At 45.0% G+C, this 17,658-nt stretch overlaps 1 protein-coding gene across 10 annotated transcripts in view; it reads left to right on the top strand.

Annotated features, from left to right (window-relative positions):
* Window positions 1-231: 231 nt before the first annotated feature.
* The window catches only part of LOC129631238 (zinc finger protein 606), a 37,742-nt gene continuing 20,315 nt past the window's right edge, over window positions 232-17,658 (top strand). For 6 of the 10 annotated variants that reach the window (XM_055552106.1, XM_055552103.1, XM_055552104.1 and 3 more), the window contains exons 1-6: window positions 232-644; window positions 1,694-1,803; window positions 2,540-2,596; window positions 3,076-3,164; window positions 13,566-13,692; window positions 13,921-14,019. In XM_055552106.1, the coding sequence (XP_055408081.1) occupies window positions 1,773-1,803; window positions 2,540-2,596; window positions 3,076-3,164; window positions 13,566-13,692; window positions 13,921-14,019 (403 nt within the window). In that variant the 5' untranslated portion in view covers window positions 232-644; window positions 1,694-1,772. Of the gene's footprint in view, window positions 645-1,693; window positions 1,804-2,539; window positions 2,597-3,075; window positions 3,165-13,565; window positions 13,693-13,920; window positions 14,020-14,476; window positions 14,501-15,331; window positions 15,399-17,658 lie in introns of those variants that run through there. The other 4 variants (XM_055552109.1, XM_055552110.1, XM_055552101.1 and 1 more) reach the window with 4 other exon arrangements.

The raw sequence follows: 17,658 nt of genomic DNA, 5'->3' as shown, positions 1-17,658 counted from the left end.
GCAAACTGAGGCTCGCCGGGCGGCGATTTACCGAGCTTCCCCACCCCCTAGCCGGCGCGGTCCGCGTCTAGGACAGTATAGTCCACCTCGCCAAGGCCTCGGACACTGCTGTCCCAGTAAATCCCTAGGAGGCGGAACTTGTGACAAGTGCCGCTTGGGGAATTGGCCAAGAGGCGCTTCCGGTCCAACCGGAAGCGCGCCCCTGGAACTACCACTCCCAGTAGCCCACGCGACGCGTCCCCGTCGAGGCAGGGGGGAGGCCGCCATTGTCCGCGGCTGAAGTGAAGCGGTCGCCCGGGCGGTGGGGTTATTACTGTTGCGGCTGCCGCCGGCCCGGAGGATAGGGAGAACGGGCGGGGAGAGGCGGCGCCTACACTTGCGCCTGGCTCGCCTCTAGGGCAGGTCCCTTGGCCCGCCTCTGGCTTTGCGGAGGCGCTGGATCGGCTGGGAGAGCCCGGGTGAGCCCCGCGCGTCGGGCCTTTGTCCCCCGGGCGGGAACCCTAAGCTCACGGCCGAGCCGGGACGAATGTGAGCGCAACAAAAGCCGAACGCCCTCGGCGAAGCGAACGCGAGCTTGTCTAGCTGCCCGCTGAGAGCAGGGGTCACCGGCCCGCAGGGGTGGGAGGCCGGCGGCTGCGATCCAGGTGAGGTCCGCCGTTACCGGGACGGGCTGTGAGCCTCGCACCCACAGCGGGAGTGCGGAGGAAGTCTGGGATGAGAGGCCAGAAGGCAGGTGGCGAGGACGCCTCCGAGGCCGTCCTTAGGAGTCCACCTTGTCTTTCCCGACGGGCGGTTCTCGTGAGAACACGTTCTCATTTGTCATAGAGGGAAGTCAAAAGGACAGCCCGGGGCTCCTTTAAAGGTGCAGTGACCGGATGACTTTGTCAAGTTGCAAAGAAGCGTGCAGAATATTTAGTGTGCCAACTTGGAGTTCGGGCGCAGATCCCGGTGCTCCCGGTGCCCATTGGGCGTTCCAGTGCTTTATACACGCTCCCAGGAATTCGCAGAGCTCTGCCAGTTGGCGTTGGTGCCCTCCGAGAGGTCGCAGAACTTGCCTAAAAGTCTAGAATTTAGGGGGTTGGGTTGGTGTTGTCTCCAAATCTGGTTTTCTGTTGACCCCAGCACCAAGAGACAGATTTTTTTTTTTCCCTACATAAGATTTACATAACTTTAAAAAAAATTTACATAACTTAAAATTAACTATTTTAGCGTACAAGTCCGTGGTTTTCTTGTGCGTTCAGAGCGTTTTGCAGTTATCACCACTATATAATTCCAGAACATTTTCATCACCCCTCCCCCCGGCAAAAAAAAAAAGCACCACCACCCTGAACCATTAAGCTGCCACTCGCCCGTTCTTCCCTCCCCTCAGCTCTAGGCAACTACTTACATATGAATATTGTAGGTAGATTTTACAACAATTTTTGTTAAATCAATAGAAAAGCTACCTCTTCGTTGTCAGTAACCGTCTCATGAGAACTGTTAACAAATTTCTCCCCCCTCATCCTGGACCATGCCCTTTTTTCAGCTAACCCGAGTCATTCTTCATTTTTCTTCAGGAATTTGTTTTTGACTTTTAAGTTGTTTTCTTTCAGTGCTCTGTAGAAGTCTTTTATTGTTTTTGTGGATGTGTTCTCCTTATTCCCACTGTCTTTGAGAAAAACCATTTTTTGTCTTTTCCTACTTTTGTTATTAGGTGGGTTTTGCAATTGGTTTTCAATAATCACCTAAATCCACTGCTCCTCGGCAAGCTTCTGGGGGATTAATCCTGCAAGATGGCTTCCATCAACCCGTGGGGTTCATGGGGTGAGTACAAATCCTGTTTCTTCTGGGCTTCCCTAGTGGTGACCTGCTGTAGCTAGGGGTCAGAGCTGTAGAGGGGCTAAGGGTTTTTGGGATTGGAGGGGGTCTCTTTATCTTGGTACAGAATTAGAACTGAGTGAGGTTGTTTTGTTTTTTAATTGGTTGTTTGTATAAAAGATAATGTAATTTTCCTGTATCTTATAGTTCTCTCCTGAGAAGTCTCATTAGTTCTAAGAGATTTTTCTGGTGATTTGTGGAATTTCTTGGAAGACGGTCATCTACAACCAAAATTTCTATACCATTCTCATGTTTTTTACTTGTATTATTGTTTTTCGCTGTATAGCGTTGGTTTATAATTTAAGAACAACATTAAATGGTGTCAGTAGTGTGTAAGTGACACTTCATGTATCTGTCATTAAAGACAACAAAAGACCAGTAATGTTTCTTAAAAATTAAATGATGTTCAGTTTTATCAGATACTTCTCCAGCCACTTAAGGAGTTATGTTCTTAATTGTTCAGTAGCTGTATCATATCAATAAATTTCCTGAAAGTGACCCACTGTGCATTTTTGCTATAAATCTAGCTTATGTTTCCCCCCACGCGTCCTTGGGCTCTAGTAATGGAATTCTGTGTGCACATGAGTGAGATAGGTCTCCTTTTCCATCTTGCTGCCTTTACTCGCTAGGGTCAGCGTCACAGTCCTGTCCTTTCCTTGTCCTAACCTGACCTCTGGTGTAGGTATCCTTATGGACCAGTCCTGGGGAATGACGACTGTTGACCCGTGGGCCTCCTGGGGTGAGTCAAGACCCTGTTTCCTCATCAGACACATTGGTTACTATGTTGTGGTCTCTCCCATCAGTAACCTGCCATTGCTGGAAATCAGAGCTGGTGGGGAGAGAGGAGGGGGTCTGGTCCAGATCCGTCTCTTGGCAGAGCTGGAACAGGAAAGGATCTGAACACATCACTGAGGGATCTAGCGATGAAATTTCCAGAACAGGATGCATGAGAATGCATGTGTGGCCATTTAGGGCTCAGACCCAGAAAGGCTGTGAACAGGCACTTTCTCTACGACAGTGCCTCAGGACAACAGGGGATGGGTCATGTGTTTAGGTTTATTGTTTTAACTTCTCTGGATCCCACTGCCTTCATCTGTAATGTGAGGAAGTGGATCTTTTCCCTTGCCCAAATGGGAGGGACAGGGTCTGGAAGTAGTACTCAGCTGGGCCACTTTTGGCAGAGAGAGCTGCCTCTGTGACTTCACTTTCCTCCCCCAGCTCTGTGCCCTCAGGACTCTACCTGGCAAATGGAGGAGACCGCCGAGGAGAGGAGGAGGGCCCCAGGGCTCCCAACAGCCCAGGCCCAGGTGAGATGGGGCTTCTGCTTTTATCTGACGGGTTGCCTTCTTCCTAAGGTGTTGAGGGTGTCCCTGACCATCCCAGTTGATATGGCTCCTCAGTTTACCACAGCTAAGGTTTGGATAGAGAAGGAATCAGCCAGAAGTTTATTGATTTTTGAGCATAGGTAGGGAGAACTCAGTTTTCCATGACTTGGAGCCTCACTGTCAACCAGCCTGTTCCGAGTCCTTGAGCCCCAGCTGTGCTGTGGGCTGTTTGGTAGATAAGGGTCAGTCCCTTTTGGCAAGCAGTCCCCTCCCCCTTTTCCCTTCCACCTTCCCCATATATTCAGTGCCTGACTCACATTGGTCCTATTTTCTGAGCTCTGTGCTTAGGCAGGGGAACAAGGTCAATTGTGAGCCCCCTTCCTTGGGAGCTCCCAGCCCCCTTTCCAGGGTGGTTTAGTCAGCTCCTGAGGCCTCACCGTCTGCCTGGTGCTGTACATGTGATTCAGGACACAGGCCTGAGGTGCTTAGAAAGGCCCTGATCCCTGGAGGAGCTGAGCACAACGGATGCCTTGGAGGTGGGACAGAGTCTGCATAGAGGCCACATGCCGCAGCTGGGGTCCTTTTGTTGTGGAGAGGGAGGCTGCCTGGAAGATAGGATGCACCTGAGCCAAGAGGCGAAGGCGACACATCAGCCAGATGGGCATAGCCTGGTGCGAGAAATCTGCCTTCTCTAGCGCCATGGGGACGCACTGCATGACCAGCATCTGGTGAAGGCCGACTGTAATTTGATTTTAGGCCAAGAAGGCCAGGAAAAACCTTGCTGTATCCTGAATGCCTGCCATGGAGTTGGAACTCCATCCTGGTTGTAGTAAGGAGCCGCAGAAGTGTTGGGAGCAAGAAGCACCAGGGTCTAATATGTAGCTGGAAGGATGTTCCTGGCAGGGGAGTGAAGAGAAGGGGACTGGAAAGCAGGCTGGCGAATCAGGCTTCAGTCTGATCGGCACCTGGAAGCAAGATCTGATATGTATAAGGGAGGTAAAGCAGGAGGACTTTGTGATTGTTTGGGTACAAGATTGGCTCCCTAGAGAAACAGAGCAGCAGAGTTGATGCTGGAGAGGTGTCATCCCCCTCCTCCCCTCTTGCCAAGCCTCCTTATTGGAGGCAGCCACTTAAGAACTTTTTTATAACTGTTTTATGAAAATATTATTCACATACCATAGAGTCCAACCTCTTAAAGTATGTAGTTCTGTGGGTTTTTAGTAATTCACAGAACTGCAGCCATCACCAGTATCTAGAATTTCCATCACTCCAGAAAGAACCTTGTACATATTAGCAGTTACTCCCTGTTTCCCCAGCTCCCAGCTCCTGGTAACCACTAATTTACTTCTCCCTGTGTTTGCCCATCGTGGACGTTTGATATAAAGGGAACCATATAATATATGGCCTTTTGTGTCTGCTTCTGTCACTTAGCATGTTTTGACAGGTTATCGATGTGATTATCATTTATCAATTTTTTTCTTGCTCATGACACAGAAATAGCCATTTTTAACTTACTGTTTCAGTTTTTTAGAAGTGTGTTAGTCGCTCAATTGCATCCAACTCTTTGCAACCCCATGGACTGTAGCCTGCCAGGCTCCTCTGTCCCTGGAATTCTCCAGGAAATAATACTGGAGTGGTTAGCCGTTCCCTTCTCCAGGGGATTTTCCCAATCTAGGGATCAAACCCAGGTCTCTGGCATTGCAGAGACAAATTCTTTACTGTCTCAGCCACCAAAGAAGGGTTGCTTTTAAATGAGAGATTTTTATTTTAATTCTTTGAATTTAGGTGTATCCTAATGATTTTCTACTATGAAAGACAAAAATAGTTCCATTACTATATTTAGGTTTTTCATTCCTAAGTCAATAATGAATCAAGCAAATGGGAGATACTATGATATAAAAATGTTAATAACATCTTTGCCTAACTTTGTGTCTCCCACCAACTTAAAAAAAAAATCAACAAAACCTCCCACAGTTTAAAAGCTGACTGGTGAAGTTTGTCATAAGTGTGCTGTCCCCACATGGCAGCGCTGCTGTCTCTGGGAGGCAGGGCCTGAATCGTGTGATGCAGGGTGGTGGTTGTCTGGCATCAGAAGTTGAGTGACTGATGTCTGCTGCTGCTACAGTGTGAAGTCATGTTTAGATTCTGTAACATAATCAGTAGTGAAGCTAGACTAGGTTGAAAGATGGGCCCTGGATCAGTTGCTTGGGAATAGAAGTTAGCTACAGTGAAATGCTATGAAGTTCTAATAACCACTGTGCTGCACTTAGCTGGCAATATTTGTGAGGGTTTCTGAGAATTATTAGAGTTAATGCCAAGAAAATAAAATGGAGAATTCAAATAACACCACCCTCCAGTGTCTGAAGAGTTGTAATTTGTGAGCACATACTCCTGGCCCTCTCTCCACACTCACTTTGGATCTTTCCCTCTGGGAAACTCAAGCCTTGAATATGTGAGTTTTGTATTAAGTGAGGTTTTCAGACACACAGACAAGAGCCCCTTCCGCCTCTGTTGTTCCCTCCAAATTAAATATTTATTGAAATAAAGTATTCACCTGGTGAAAACATCAAATGGCTGTCATCCCTTGTTATCGGTATAGTCTGATTTTAGAAACATGTTGGTTAGTGAAGTTTTAGCTAGTGGGAGTCCAGATCCCATTATTCTGATGAATAGGGAAAATAATAATATTCCAGCCTATTAAAAAACCCCAGCCAGCCACTCCAAATGTGGAAACTCTTAAACCCCTCCTTAACAATCCACCAAAGTTTTCTGCACAATAAACTTTCATATAAGACATCAGTTAATGGAATACTCTGCCCCCATCATTGATTGTCTCAAGGATGAACACACACTAGTTACATTTTCCGTCTCAGCAAAGAGCTTGCCCTAAAACAGTAATAAATCATGAAGTTTTGAAGATGCCGAAGAGTCCATCTGAATTTCTCTAGGTTCCGTGAAGGGGCCAGAGGTCAGAGAATTCAGGTAATGCAGGAGCAATCAGATGAGATACTGCCAGGCAAACAGCTGAGACCCAGCTCATCACGCCCTGCGTCCTCCCATGGTTTAGATGTGTGGCTGGTGTATCAAATTTCATAAAGTGCCTTAGAATGTCTAGATAAACGCTTATGCTACTGCTTCTAAGTCACTTCGGTCGTGTCCGACTCTGCGACCCCATAGACGGCAGCCCACCAGGCTCCCCCGTCCCTGGGATTCTCCAGACAAGAACACTGGAGTGGGTTGCCATTTCCTTCTCCAATGCATGAAAGTGAAAAATGAAAGGGAAGTCGCTCAGTCGTGTTCGACCCTTAGCGACCCCATGGACTGCAGCCTACCAGGCTCCTCCGTCCATGGGATTTTCCAGGCAAGAGTACTGGGTGGGGAGCCATTGCCTTCTCTGATAAACGCTTATACATGTATGCAAAGCCATCTGTCCAAAAATGTTTACAAAAATTTGGGTGAAATATCTTTGCAATTCATCATGGCAGATAATAATTTCGAAGATGGGAATTCAGGTAAGGGTTACCTGAGAATTGGAAGGGCTCACTCCTACCTAGAGGTGGGCCCTTCTCTGCCCTCTCCCCTTGCTCCTGAGCATTAGCTAACAGTGACACTCCTCTCCCAGCCCCACCTCTTCTCTCCACAGCTGGTGAGGCTAGGTGCCTGTCTCCTGCCATCTCTTCCTTTTGTTTCATCACCGGCCTCAGTTTTGCATTTTCCTTTGTGTCCCTAAGGCCTCCATGAATTGTGGGCCCTGATGTTGGGGCATGTTCTGCTGGGGGTCTTTTTTTCTTTCTATTTAGCAGACCATGGATCCTTCAGTTTTGATGACATCTCTTAACTCTGGAAATATGTTTTATTTAGATTTTTTTTGACAAATTCTATAGCTATAGAAAAATATAAAAAGTGATAAGCTAGACAGGGTCCCTCCCATCACTCCAAATGAACAATTGTTAATGTTTTGCTGTATTTGCTTTGCTTTCTTTTTTAGTCCCCAATTACATTCTTCTCCCACCCTTCCTGAGAACAGCCACTTACAGCAAGTCCATTTTCATACTATGTAGATAGTATGATACATGTAGATAATAAACTGTAGATATAAGGTAAATAATCGTATACTTTTTAACAATGCTTTATACATGTTTTCTTTACACCTTTCAAGGTCAATTTTGAGGTCCCTCCATGTGAGTGTAAAGATCAGGGGCATTTCTTTTTGCCCCATCAAAGACATGCATTCTATATTCATTTGTTCTGTGGATAGGCTTATAAGTCCTCCCTCCCTCTACCATTTTTCCTGTTTCAAACAAAGCTGTGTGGACATTACAGTTTTACTTGTATGCACGTGTACGTTTATCTAGGCATACTCCTGGAAGCAGGGTTTTGCTAAGTTTCAGGGCGTATGTGTTGTCAGTATGACCTGTGCTGCCACGTGGCCCTGAAAGAGCAGAGCCCCTTCTCAGTCTCCCCACTCTGAGGGAAGGTGTCTATTTCCATCTTTGCTGCCACTTGACAGTATTAATATTGGGTCTTTTAATTTTTGCTTACCTTGAAACCAAGAAAATGTATTACTTTAATTTGCATGTCCTTGATTGTTTGTGGGGTTGAATATCTTTGCATGTAGTTATTGGTCATCTGTATTGCTTTCTTTCTCTGTCTCACTCCCATGTCTAGATTTCTGTAGACTCTGTTGATATATAAGCATTTCATGCTTTCTGGATCCTGAATCTTTGCTGTATATGGATTATCTTCTCCCAGTCTGTAGCTTGTCTTAACTTTCAGTTCAGTTCAGTCGCTCAGTCGTGTCCAACTCTTTGCAACCCCATGGACTGCAGGACGCCAGGCCTCCCTGTCCGTCACCAACTCCCGGAGTTTACCCAAACTCATGTCCATTGAGTCGGTGATGCCATCTAACCATTTCATCCTCTGTTGTCCCCTTCTCCTCCTGCCTTCAATCTTTCCCAACATCAGGGTCTTTTCAAATGAGTCAGCTCTTCGCATCAGGTGGCCAAAGTATTGGAGATTCAGCTTCAACATCAGTCCTTCCAATGAACACCCAGGACTGATCTCCTTTAGGATGGACTGGTTGGATCTCCTTGCAGTCCAAGGGACTGTCAAGAGTCTTCTCCAGCACCACAGTTCAAAAGCATCAATTCTTCGGTGCTCAGCTTTCTTTATAGTCCAACTCTCACAGTGATACTTGACTACTGGAAAAACCATAGCCTTGACTAGATGGAACTAGATGTCAACTTTGTTGACAAAGAAATGGCTCTGCTTTTCAATATGCTGTCTAGGTTGGTCATAACTTTCCTTCCAAGGAGTAAGCGTCTTTTAGTTTCATGGCTGCAGTCACCATCTGCAGTGATTTTGGAGCCCCCAAAAATAAAGTCAGCCACTGTTTCTGCTGTTTCCCCATCTATTTGCCATGAAGTGATGGGACTGGATGCCGTGATCTTCGTTTTCTGAATGTTGAGGTTTAAGCCGACTTTTTCACTCTCTTTAACTTTATGATGTCTTTTATCAGGGAAATGTTTTTTGGTATATTTTTGTCAGATGTATCTGTTTTTGCTTATGGCTAGCATTTTATGTAAAGAAGCCCTTTATTTTAAAACAAAATCCCTTCCTGTCCTCCTTTATATTGCTTTCCTGAGGTTATTTATATGACCTCCTGACCTGATTGCTGTGTTTTCTGTCTCTTCGTATTCTGTAGATTCTTGTACTCCAAGCCTCTTGTATCATCCTGTCCTGTTTTATACTGAAACTTTCCAATCTGGGGATTAGATTTTCCGATCATTGAAAGTTCTATGTGACTGCAGCCTGGATTCTCTGTCCCCTTGGCTGCTAAGTTCAGTCTCCACGTGTGCAGATGTTTCTCCTGTGTTCAGGGGCCCTCCAATCTGTTTGTATTTACCAGAGAACTGTGTGACTGTGCAGCTGAGCAGCTTTGGTTCCTGACCTCACTGCCTCCTTGTCTCTCTTCTGTCTCTCCTGACAAGTCTCATTCTAAACTGCATGGACCTGGGTGGGCCACGATCACCAGGTCAGTTCTGCTTGCAGTTTCCTGGGTATACAGCTGACTGTCAGGTCGTCCACAGACCCCCTCCTCTCTCCCTGTTTTGGGCTGAAGGGGGTCTCAACTCCAGGGCAGTCACTCACCTGGGCAATCTGAGAACCTCTTACACACTTTCCCATCAGATAGAGTGGCTGGCAGGGAGGAGGGGCAACTGGCAAAGGTGTCCTGAGTACAGACCTTTAAGCCTGATTTTCACTCCTGTCTTCAGTGGCATTTAAACCCAGAGCTTGGAGCCTCTCCTGAGGTGCCGCTTCCACTGCAGCCCCTTCTCACGTGCAGAGTGGGGCTCTCTGGTGTTTCATTGCTCAGCCACGCTCCTCTGCTCCGATCTTACAGGAATGTGTGCACCACCACATGCTGATGGCTTCTTTTCTTCACTGGCTTTTCTTTAAAACTAGGTGGTTTTGGGGACTTTGGCTAATTGGTCCAGTGGCTGAGACTGTGCTTCCAATGCTGGGGTCCCAGGTTCAATCCCTGGTCAGGGAACTAGATCCCACATGCTGCAACTAAGACCTGGCACAATCAAATAAATAAAAATATTTATTAATTAAAATATTAAATATTAAAATAAATAAAATAAATATTTAAAAATCACCTATTTTTAAACCTAATAGTTTCCTGTGGTGCTATAACAGATTACCACAAACAATGACTTAGAGCAACATGAATTTATTCTCTTGTTCTGGAGCTCTAAGTCTAGAATGGGACTACCGGGCTCTTATCTTCCTGGAGGCTCAGGGGAGAATTGGCTCCCTTGCTTTTACTCAGTTCCTGAGGCATCTGCATTTCTTGGCTCGTGGGCCTTTCCTCCAGTGTGCATCACTCTGAACTCTGCTTCCATTGTCTCATTTTCTCTGATGCAGACCCTCTTGCCTCCTTCACTTGTAAGCACCATTGTGATTACATTGAGCCCACCTGGATAATCCAAGATAACCTCCCCATCTCATCATCCTTAATGTAATCACATCTCTGTAACTGTGACATCTTTTGTCATGTTGAGGTAACGGTCATTAGGATGTGGACGTCTTTGGCAGGACCATTATTCAGCTGACCACAGACATCCACCAAATGTCACCTTTCAGCTTTCTGCCTTTGCATCTATTTGGATACCTTAAAAAAATCTAGATCCTTAAAAAAAAAAAAAAAAAAAAAAAAATCTAGATCCTATGATAGGCCATAATGGAAAAGAGTGTTTTTTTAAAATGTATATATATGTATAACTGAATCAATTTGCTGTACAACAGTTATAAACAACATTGGAAATCAACTATATGTCAATAAAAATTTAAAAAAATAAGTTTTTTTTTAAAGTTGAGTGTTAGGAAAAAATGTATTTTATAGCAAAGCTCAGATATTACATTGTTTCACCCATGTTTGTATCTGAAACATACCCACCTTTTAGGAAATGAACACAATACCTTCATCACACCCAACAAAATTAACAGTAATTCTTTAGTATTACTTAGTACCAAGCCTGCATTCAGTTTTCCCCACTTGTCCCCAAGTTATCTTTTGCATTTGGTTTATTCAGATCAGGATCCAAGCAGGGATGGCACATTGCATGTATTTCATATGCTGATGAAACCAGGTCGCCTGCCTTGTTGGTTTGCCTAATTTTGCCCTTGTGATGTCCTCGGATGAGTTCCTTCATCCTGCTGTCTCCTGTAGATGGATAATTGAGCTAGAGGCTAGAGCAGTTACAGGCTTTGTATTTTGGGCAAGAGTCCTTGATAGGTGGTGCTGAGTCCCTCCTGTGTTGCATCAGTGGGCACAAGTTGTCTGTTGTCCCATTTCCAGATGATGTGATGGATTAGTGGGTGCAGGTATAGTCAGCCTGATCCCATCGTAAATTTCCATGTCTGCTTTTCACCTGTAGTTTAGCAGTCATCACTGATCATTGCCAGAGTGCCAAGGTCCACTGTTTTATTAGGGGTTGCAAATTCTTTCTAGTGATTTTGTTCCTTCTGTCTCTGTTAAAGGTGGTTGTTCCTTTTTAAGTATTTGTGTGGGGATTTCCTGGGGTCTTTGAAGGAGTGGGAGATGAACTTGTGGCTCATTCCACCTGCTTGACTGCTGCCAGGGTGTGGGCTTGGATATTGTTAACTGTTGAACTTTGACGCCATGTAAGTAGGTGCCACCTTCCAGGGAGATAGCATCCTAAGAGCACCCTGGGCAGGAAGCATGGCCTCCTGCCTGGGCCCCCTGTTTTGGCGAAAGCTTTCACTTTCATGTCAGGTTCAAAGGATTTGTTAACAAAATAAGCCACTCGCTATATACAAATAAATAATACAAATATTTGTCAGAGAATTATCTACCTTACTTTCAATATACTAACGTTAAAAGAGACATAGAGCGAAGGATACATCACCAAATTGGGTTTTGACCAACATCCAGACTTAAACAGTGCTGGGAAGTCACAAGTCACAGCACATCTGGAGTCCCAACTGGGAAAGGGTTCCAGGCAGCGCGTCCACTCTGTGGGTGAGACTTCAGAGATTGCAGTTCAGGTTCCTGCTTATAATCCCAGGACGGAGGCAAACTGATATCATCATCAATATGTGACCAAACTGCAAGCCTGGTTTCATGTTAATGCTGTTTGTTTTGTCTTGTAAAACTTGGAATGTTGCTGGGGCTTGGTTGGGGTTTGGTTGGAGCTTGGTTGGCCAGGCCCCCTTTAGGGGCTCAAGGACCTCAAGATTCCTCCCTCATTTTATCTAAGGTGCTGCAAGTCTTGCACTCAGCACGCAGTTACTCCCAGTCAGGGTACTGTCCACACAGGTTAGAAGCAAGGTCAGAGACCTGTACTGCTTTGTCTCTGAAGCCTAAACAAGACTATTTTTTAAAAATTTCCCTAACACCCCTGAGTGTATCACTCTGGAAGTGCAGTGAGTTTATGCTTTGTGCACACTTAGGTTTTGTGCACTTCTCTACCTGAATGTCACATTTAAGTAAAAATGTTTACATTACCCAAAAATGTAGAGGCAGCTGCCATTAAGAAAACTGAGGCCTGGGCAGGTCTTCAAGAGGAAAACCCATTGTCATTGAGGAGTCCGAGTTTTGGGAGGGTTTCACCATAGGAGGTTGTGATCAGCAGAAGAGAATCACTGGAGCAGAAGCAATTCTGTGTTTCAAGCCAGTTGTGTGAAGGGGGTGAGGGGAGCAGTTCAGACCAGTAGAGAAATCTACACTGAAGACCCAGCATGAGAGCTGGCCCTCATCAGAGATGACAGGCTTGGTTTATGAGCCATGACCCACAGGGACGGAAGGAAGGCGGCTGTATGTGGTTGGAAGAGAAGTGTTGCAGGCTTTGTAGAGGTTCACCAGATGCTATGAGGGGAAGCACACCGCACACGTGTCCATTCAGTGGGTGTTTGTCTCGAGGGAATTCTGTGCTGACCTGGAGGAGGGGACCATAGTGGATAGACAGGCCAAGAGAGAGGCCTCAAAAGGAGCAGGGGCTGTGGGGTTTGTAGCACACGTCCCACAACACACAGCTCACTCCCCACTGCCCTCATGAGGGAAGACATGCCCCTGCCCCACCCTGAAAGTGCCCAGATACCTGAGACTCACTTTGATGGTTTCAAAGGACTGTGCAGGATGCATTTGTTGAAAAATCAGACATCCTTTAATTTTTCTAGTGGGTATTCCTGGTTGTTTTTCTTAAAAACGTCAGTTTGAACTTTTTAGAACTCAAAGTGCTTTGATAGCAACTGTTAGTGGTTCTCCTTGGCTTGGACAGCTCTGCTCAGTCCTGGCCCACCCCACCTCCAGTGCTTGGGAGGCTGTCCTCAGAAACAGTCTGGGAGTGGAAACTTCTCTCTGTGCCCAGGAAGGCAGCCTCTGAATGTTTAGAGAACCCTTCCAGGTCCTGGATCCACTTGTGGAGCAGATGTCAGCCCCAGGTTCTCTGCTCTGTGATCAGGGCTCATGTTCCGCGTCCATACTGGTCCTGGTCTTAGTCTCGGTCTCACTAAGTGTCTGCAGCTCTGGAAAAGCAGGAAGAACTGTCCAGGTACTACCCAGTGTTACTAGAACTGAGCAAGACTTGGGAGAGAGCTGCTCATTTTTATTGTGGTTACTGTGAGCCCAGGTATCCACTTTCCTAAGAGTACATTTCAAATGCAGGGCCCTGGCTGGCTCCCAGTGAGACCTTATCCACATCAGTCAGAATATTGAATACATTCAGGGCAATTCCTCTATGTCCTGTTTCCTCCCCAACTCTTGTCAGCCCTACTCCCTCCCCAGAAAACACTAGATGGAATGGGGGGCAGGGAGAGGTGTCTCCAGGTTGAAGAGAAACATGTCTGGTCTTTTAGGAACCAGTGACCTTCAATGATGTGGCTGTGGACTTCACACAAGAGGAGTGGGGGCAGCTGGACCTTGTTCAGAGGACCCTGTACCGTGACGTGATGCTGGAGACCTATGGGCACCTGCTCTCTGTAGGTAAGCTGCTGGCTGACTGAAGAAATGAAGCTGTCCTTGCAATACCCTCTGCTGCTCCCTGTTTACCATCTTATATGAGCCTCAGGGGGGCCAAGGTGATCAAGAGCCCTGAGGTTCAAGGATGGAGTCCCTACTGATCATAAAGTATGAAGTGAAGTCACTCATGGAAAGAGTAGGGGAAGGAGGGTTACATGACTACACAAGTCCATGTTTTTCCTCTTCATGTAGGGAATCAGATCACCAAGCCTGAGGTCATCTCCCTGTTGGAGCAAGGAGAAGAGCCATGGTCAATGGAACCAGCATATCCTCTTCAAGGCACTTGTCCAGGTGAGAGCAGGCCCCAGGTGGGAGTGAGGAACCTTCCTCCGAGCCCTACTTTTTGAGAAAAGGGCTGAGGCCATGAGGAGTTCACTTCCTCAGACAGCATCACAGTTCCTTCCAAGGAGCTTCATCCCTTGTACTATTTTCAGAGCAAAAATGCCCACCTTCTTAACAAGGTAGCAATTTTTGTATCCTGCAGTTTCCCTCCTTACCTCTCATATTATCTCTGTCCCTTTTGTCTAAAAAGACTTCTCATTTATTTACCTGCTTTTTAACTTTTTATTGCAAAACTTGTATCCTTGTAGTCACAGACTCTTCTTTCCAAAAAAAAAAAAAACCCAGCAAAAAGTGATTGTTTAATACAGATAATGTATCTACATGATTTAAAAACTCAAAGCTATATAAAATGGGTAAGTGAAAGAAAGTTTCATTTATACTTATTCACACTGTTCTTATCCTCCAGAGAGACACACAGAAACACACACAGGTAACCCCTTTCCTTTTACTATAAATTTTTGGTTATTTTATTAGTGGTTGTCCTGGGAATTATAATTAACATCTTAATTTGCAGCAGTTTAGTTTGGATTTTATGTAATTGTCTTTTAAATCAGATAGGAAACAAAAATGCAGTTATACAGTCTTGTATTTTCCCAAGTAGTTACCTTTATTGGTGGTCTGTATTTTGAGTTACTGTCTTTTCATTTCAGTCTGAAGAACTCCTTTTAGCGTTTATCATAGGGCACCTTTACTAGCAAACTCTTACCTTTTGTTTTATCAGGGAAGGTCTTGATTTCTCTGTTTTTGAATGATAGTTTTGCCAGGTATAGAATTCGTGGTTGACACATTTCTTCTTGCTGTCCTCCCTGGTTTCTGATGAGAAATAAGCTGTTAATCTTGTTGAGGATCCCTTGTGTGTGATGACTTGCTTCTCTCTTGTTGCTTTCTTTGACTTTTGAAAATTTAACTACAGTGTGTATGTATGTGGCCTTCTAGATTCCCAGGAATATGTTAGAACTTTTCAAAGCTCCTATGCATATCTCACTCCTCAGCTTTTCCTTTCATTTTTTGGTTAGTATATCGTTTACCCCAACTGTTTTGCATCATCTCGGACAGTAATTAAAAAAAAAAAAAAGACTTCTTAAAACTTTGCCTGGAAATGTTTGACAGATCCCTACTTCCTGGAAGCTTTTAGCACTGTGCAAGTTCCCACAAGCCTTTCAAGTGGGATCTTTCTGGGAATCACCAAACAGCTCAGATAATGACTATTCTTTGGGAGTGAGGCTTTGAAAAAGCTCTAGCTTTGTTCTGTTTCCTCCAGCACCAGAAATATGGGATGTTATTTTCCAAGGCTACTGCTGAGTTGAGGAGTCAGAGATGGGATTAGGGTAAGTTAAAATGCTACAAATCTGTTACTATCGAAATTAACTATTCTCCTTGAATAAACTCTCTCTGGGTCACTGCACAGCTTTGGTTAAGCATATAGACACACATAGTTACTTTTCACCTTTCCAAAGGTGAAATACAGTACACATTGTTCTGTATTTTGTTATTTTTAACTTAACAATATACTGTGCTCTCTCTTGAGTCCTAAAGGTGGACATCTTCCTGTCCACTCTAACAAAGTGGGCTTTTGTGGGGTCTTACCTGTTGCCCCCATCTGGATCTGAAAGCCTGTACCAAGGCGTCATAATTTCAAGTAGCTTTTATGTGCTGACCTTTCTGAGTAATCATCCTGAGCCCTGTGGTTCCACCAGCTCCAGCCTTACACTTCTGCCTTCTTGCCGATCATCTCAGCTGTCTCCTTGATACTGATAGAACCAGGAATCTCACTTTCCCTTCTGGCTGGTGTCCCCATCTTCCTGATGTGTATTCCTTGTTCAGCCTTCTGTGAATCCCTGGAGCTGGAAATGGGGAAGTCATCCTGACACCCTGTTCTTTCCTCTCTAAGAAGTAATCTCTCTTCTCATCCAGCTCAAGTTGCTGAGTAAATTTTTATTTGTTATGAGCCTCTCAGGTGGTATTTCTAGATTTACATCCCTGAAGTCTTCCATTATGAGGCCTCTGCCAGTAAATCTACAATGACTTGGATTACCTTTTAAATAACTGACTCGATTTCAAGACCTTCCTATTTTCTTTATTTTCTTTTTCTCTCATTATTTCCTGCCTAATTCCTGGAGTTTACTCAGCTGGCATCCTTAAAGATGTGTGATGCCTTTTCTCATCACAGCTTGCCTCTGCTTGTGCCATTCTGGCAGTCTGTATTTGAGCCATGCTTGAAGGCTGAGCTCGTGTCGCTTCTTGTGGGTGAAACCTTCCTGGGTGGCTTCTGTCGTGCTGCTCTCCTTCTCTGGCCTCCCACCTGCTTAGCATCTGCAGCCCCACAGTCACGGTGATGTATAGTGTTTCGATGGTCCTCTCATCACAGAGCTGATAATTTACAGGTGGAAGATACGCTCAGGCCACAAATACTGGTTGTAAAGCTGGTCAGAAATTGTTTGGTCAGTGACTTGGTCAGCTACCATTTAAAAAAGTTTTTTACTGGGAAAATTCAAAAGCTATTTGAAGATCATTCCCGGACTTCTGGGGCTTCCCTGGTGGCTCAGCAGGTAAAGAACCTGCCTGCCAATGCAGGAGATGCAAATTTCATCCCTGGGTCGGGAAGATCCCCTGGAGGCGGAAATGCAACCCACTCCAGTGTACTTGCCTGGGAAATCCCATGTACAGAGGAACCTGGTAGTCCATGGGGTCACAAAAAATTGGACACAACTGAGCACAAAGAGGGACTGTAACTTCTAGGAGTGAAGCTTAAAATTGATAATAAATGCCAGTTCTTTAGCAGAGTAGAATCTCTCTCTGTTGTAATGGACTGGGGTAGTAAAAGGGGAAAATAGTATATAGTGAAGAAAGCATAAAAACCTGAAGAAAACCAGGGTTTAGGTCCATATTGGGTTCCTGTAGCTTTTAGACACTGTGGTATGTTGAATAATGATACCCTCCTCCCTCCACAAAATGTCCACATCCAAAGCTGAATATGGTGCTTTATGTGGCAAAAGTGGCTTTTCAGATGTGAGTTAAACTAGGAATCTTTTGAGATGCAAAGATTATCTTGGATTGTCCAGATGGGCCCATTGTAATCATGAGATCCTTGTAAGAGTGAGTATCAGAGACACCGATATGATTGACAGAAGCAGAGATAGGAATAATATACTTTGAAGATAGAAAGAGGAACTACAAGTCAAAGAATGCAGGCAGCTTTTTAAAGCTGGGAAAAGCAAGGATATGGATTCTCCCCTAGAGCTTCTGAAGGAAAGCTATTTTGATTTTAGCCCAGTGAAAGCCGTTTATAACCTCTGACTTTCAGACTGTGAGATGGGTGATTTGTTATAGCAGCAATAGGAAACTAGTAAACACCCTTCCGTTGCTGGAGGACTGATAACTAAGGCTGATGATAGGTGGCTTCCACATATTGAATTTGCCAGACATTTTGTTGGTTTTACAATCTCATTTAATCTTTGGAAAACTCACCTAAGGAGAGTGGCAGAACCAGTAATTAAATACAGATTATCAGACTATAACTCCTGTACCTTTTTCATTGCAGTATTCTGTCTTTCAAGTCTGTCTCCTCTGCCATCAGTCTACAAATTA

This window comes from Bubalus kerabau, chromosome 17, assembly GCF_029407905.1.
Source record: "Bubalus kerabau isolate K-KA32 ecotype Philippines breed swamp buffalo chromosome 17, PCC_UOA_SB_1v2, whole genome shotgun sequence".
NCBI classification, from domain to species: domain Eukaryota; kingdom Metazoa; phylum Chordata; class Mammalia; order Artiodactyla; family Bovidae; genus Bubalus; species Bubalus kerabau.
The sequence above is the reverse complement of the archived record's forward strand: the minus strand, read 5'-3'. Positions and strand labels throughout refer to the sequence as shown.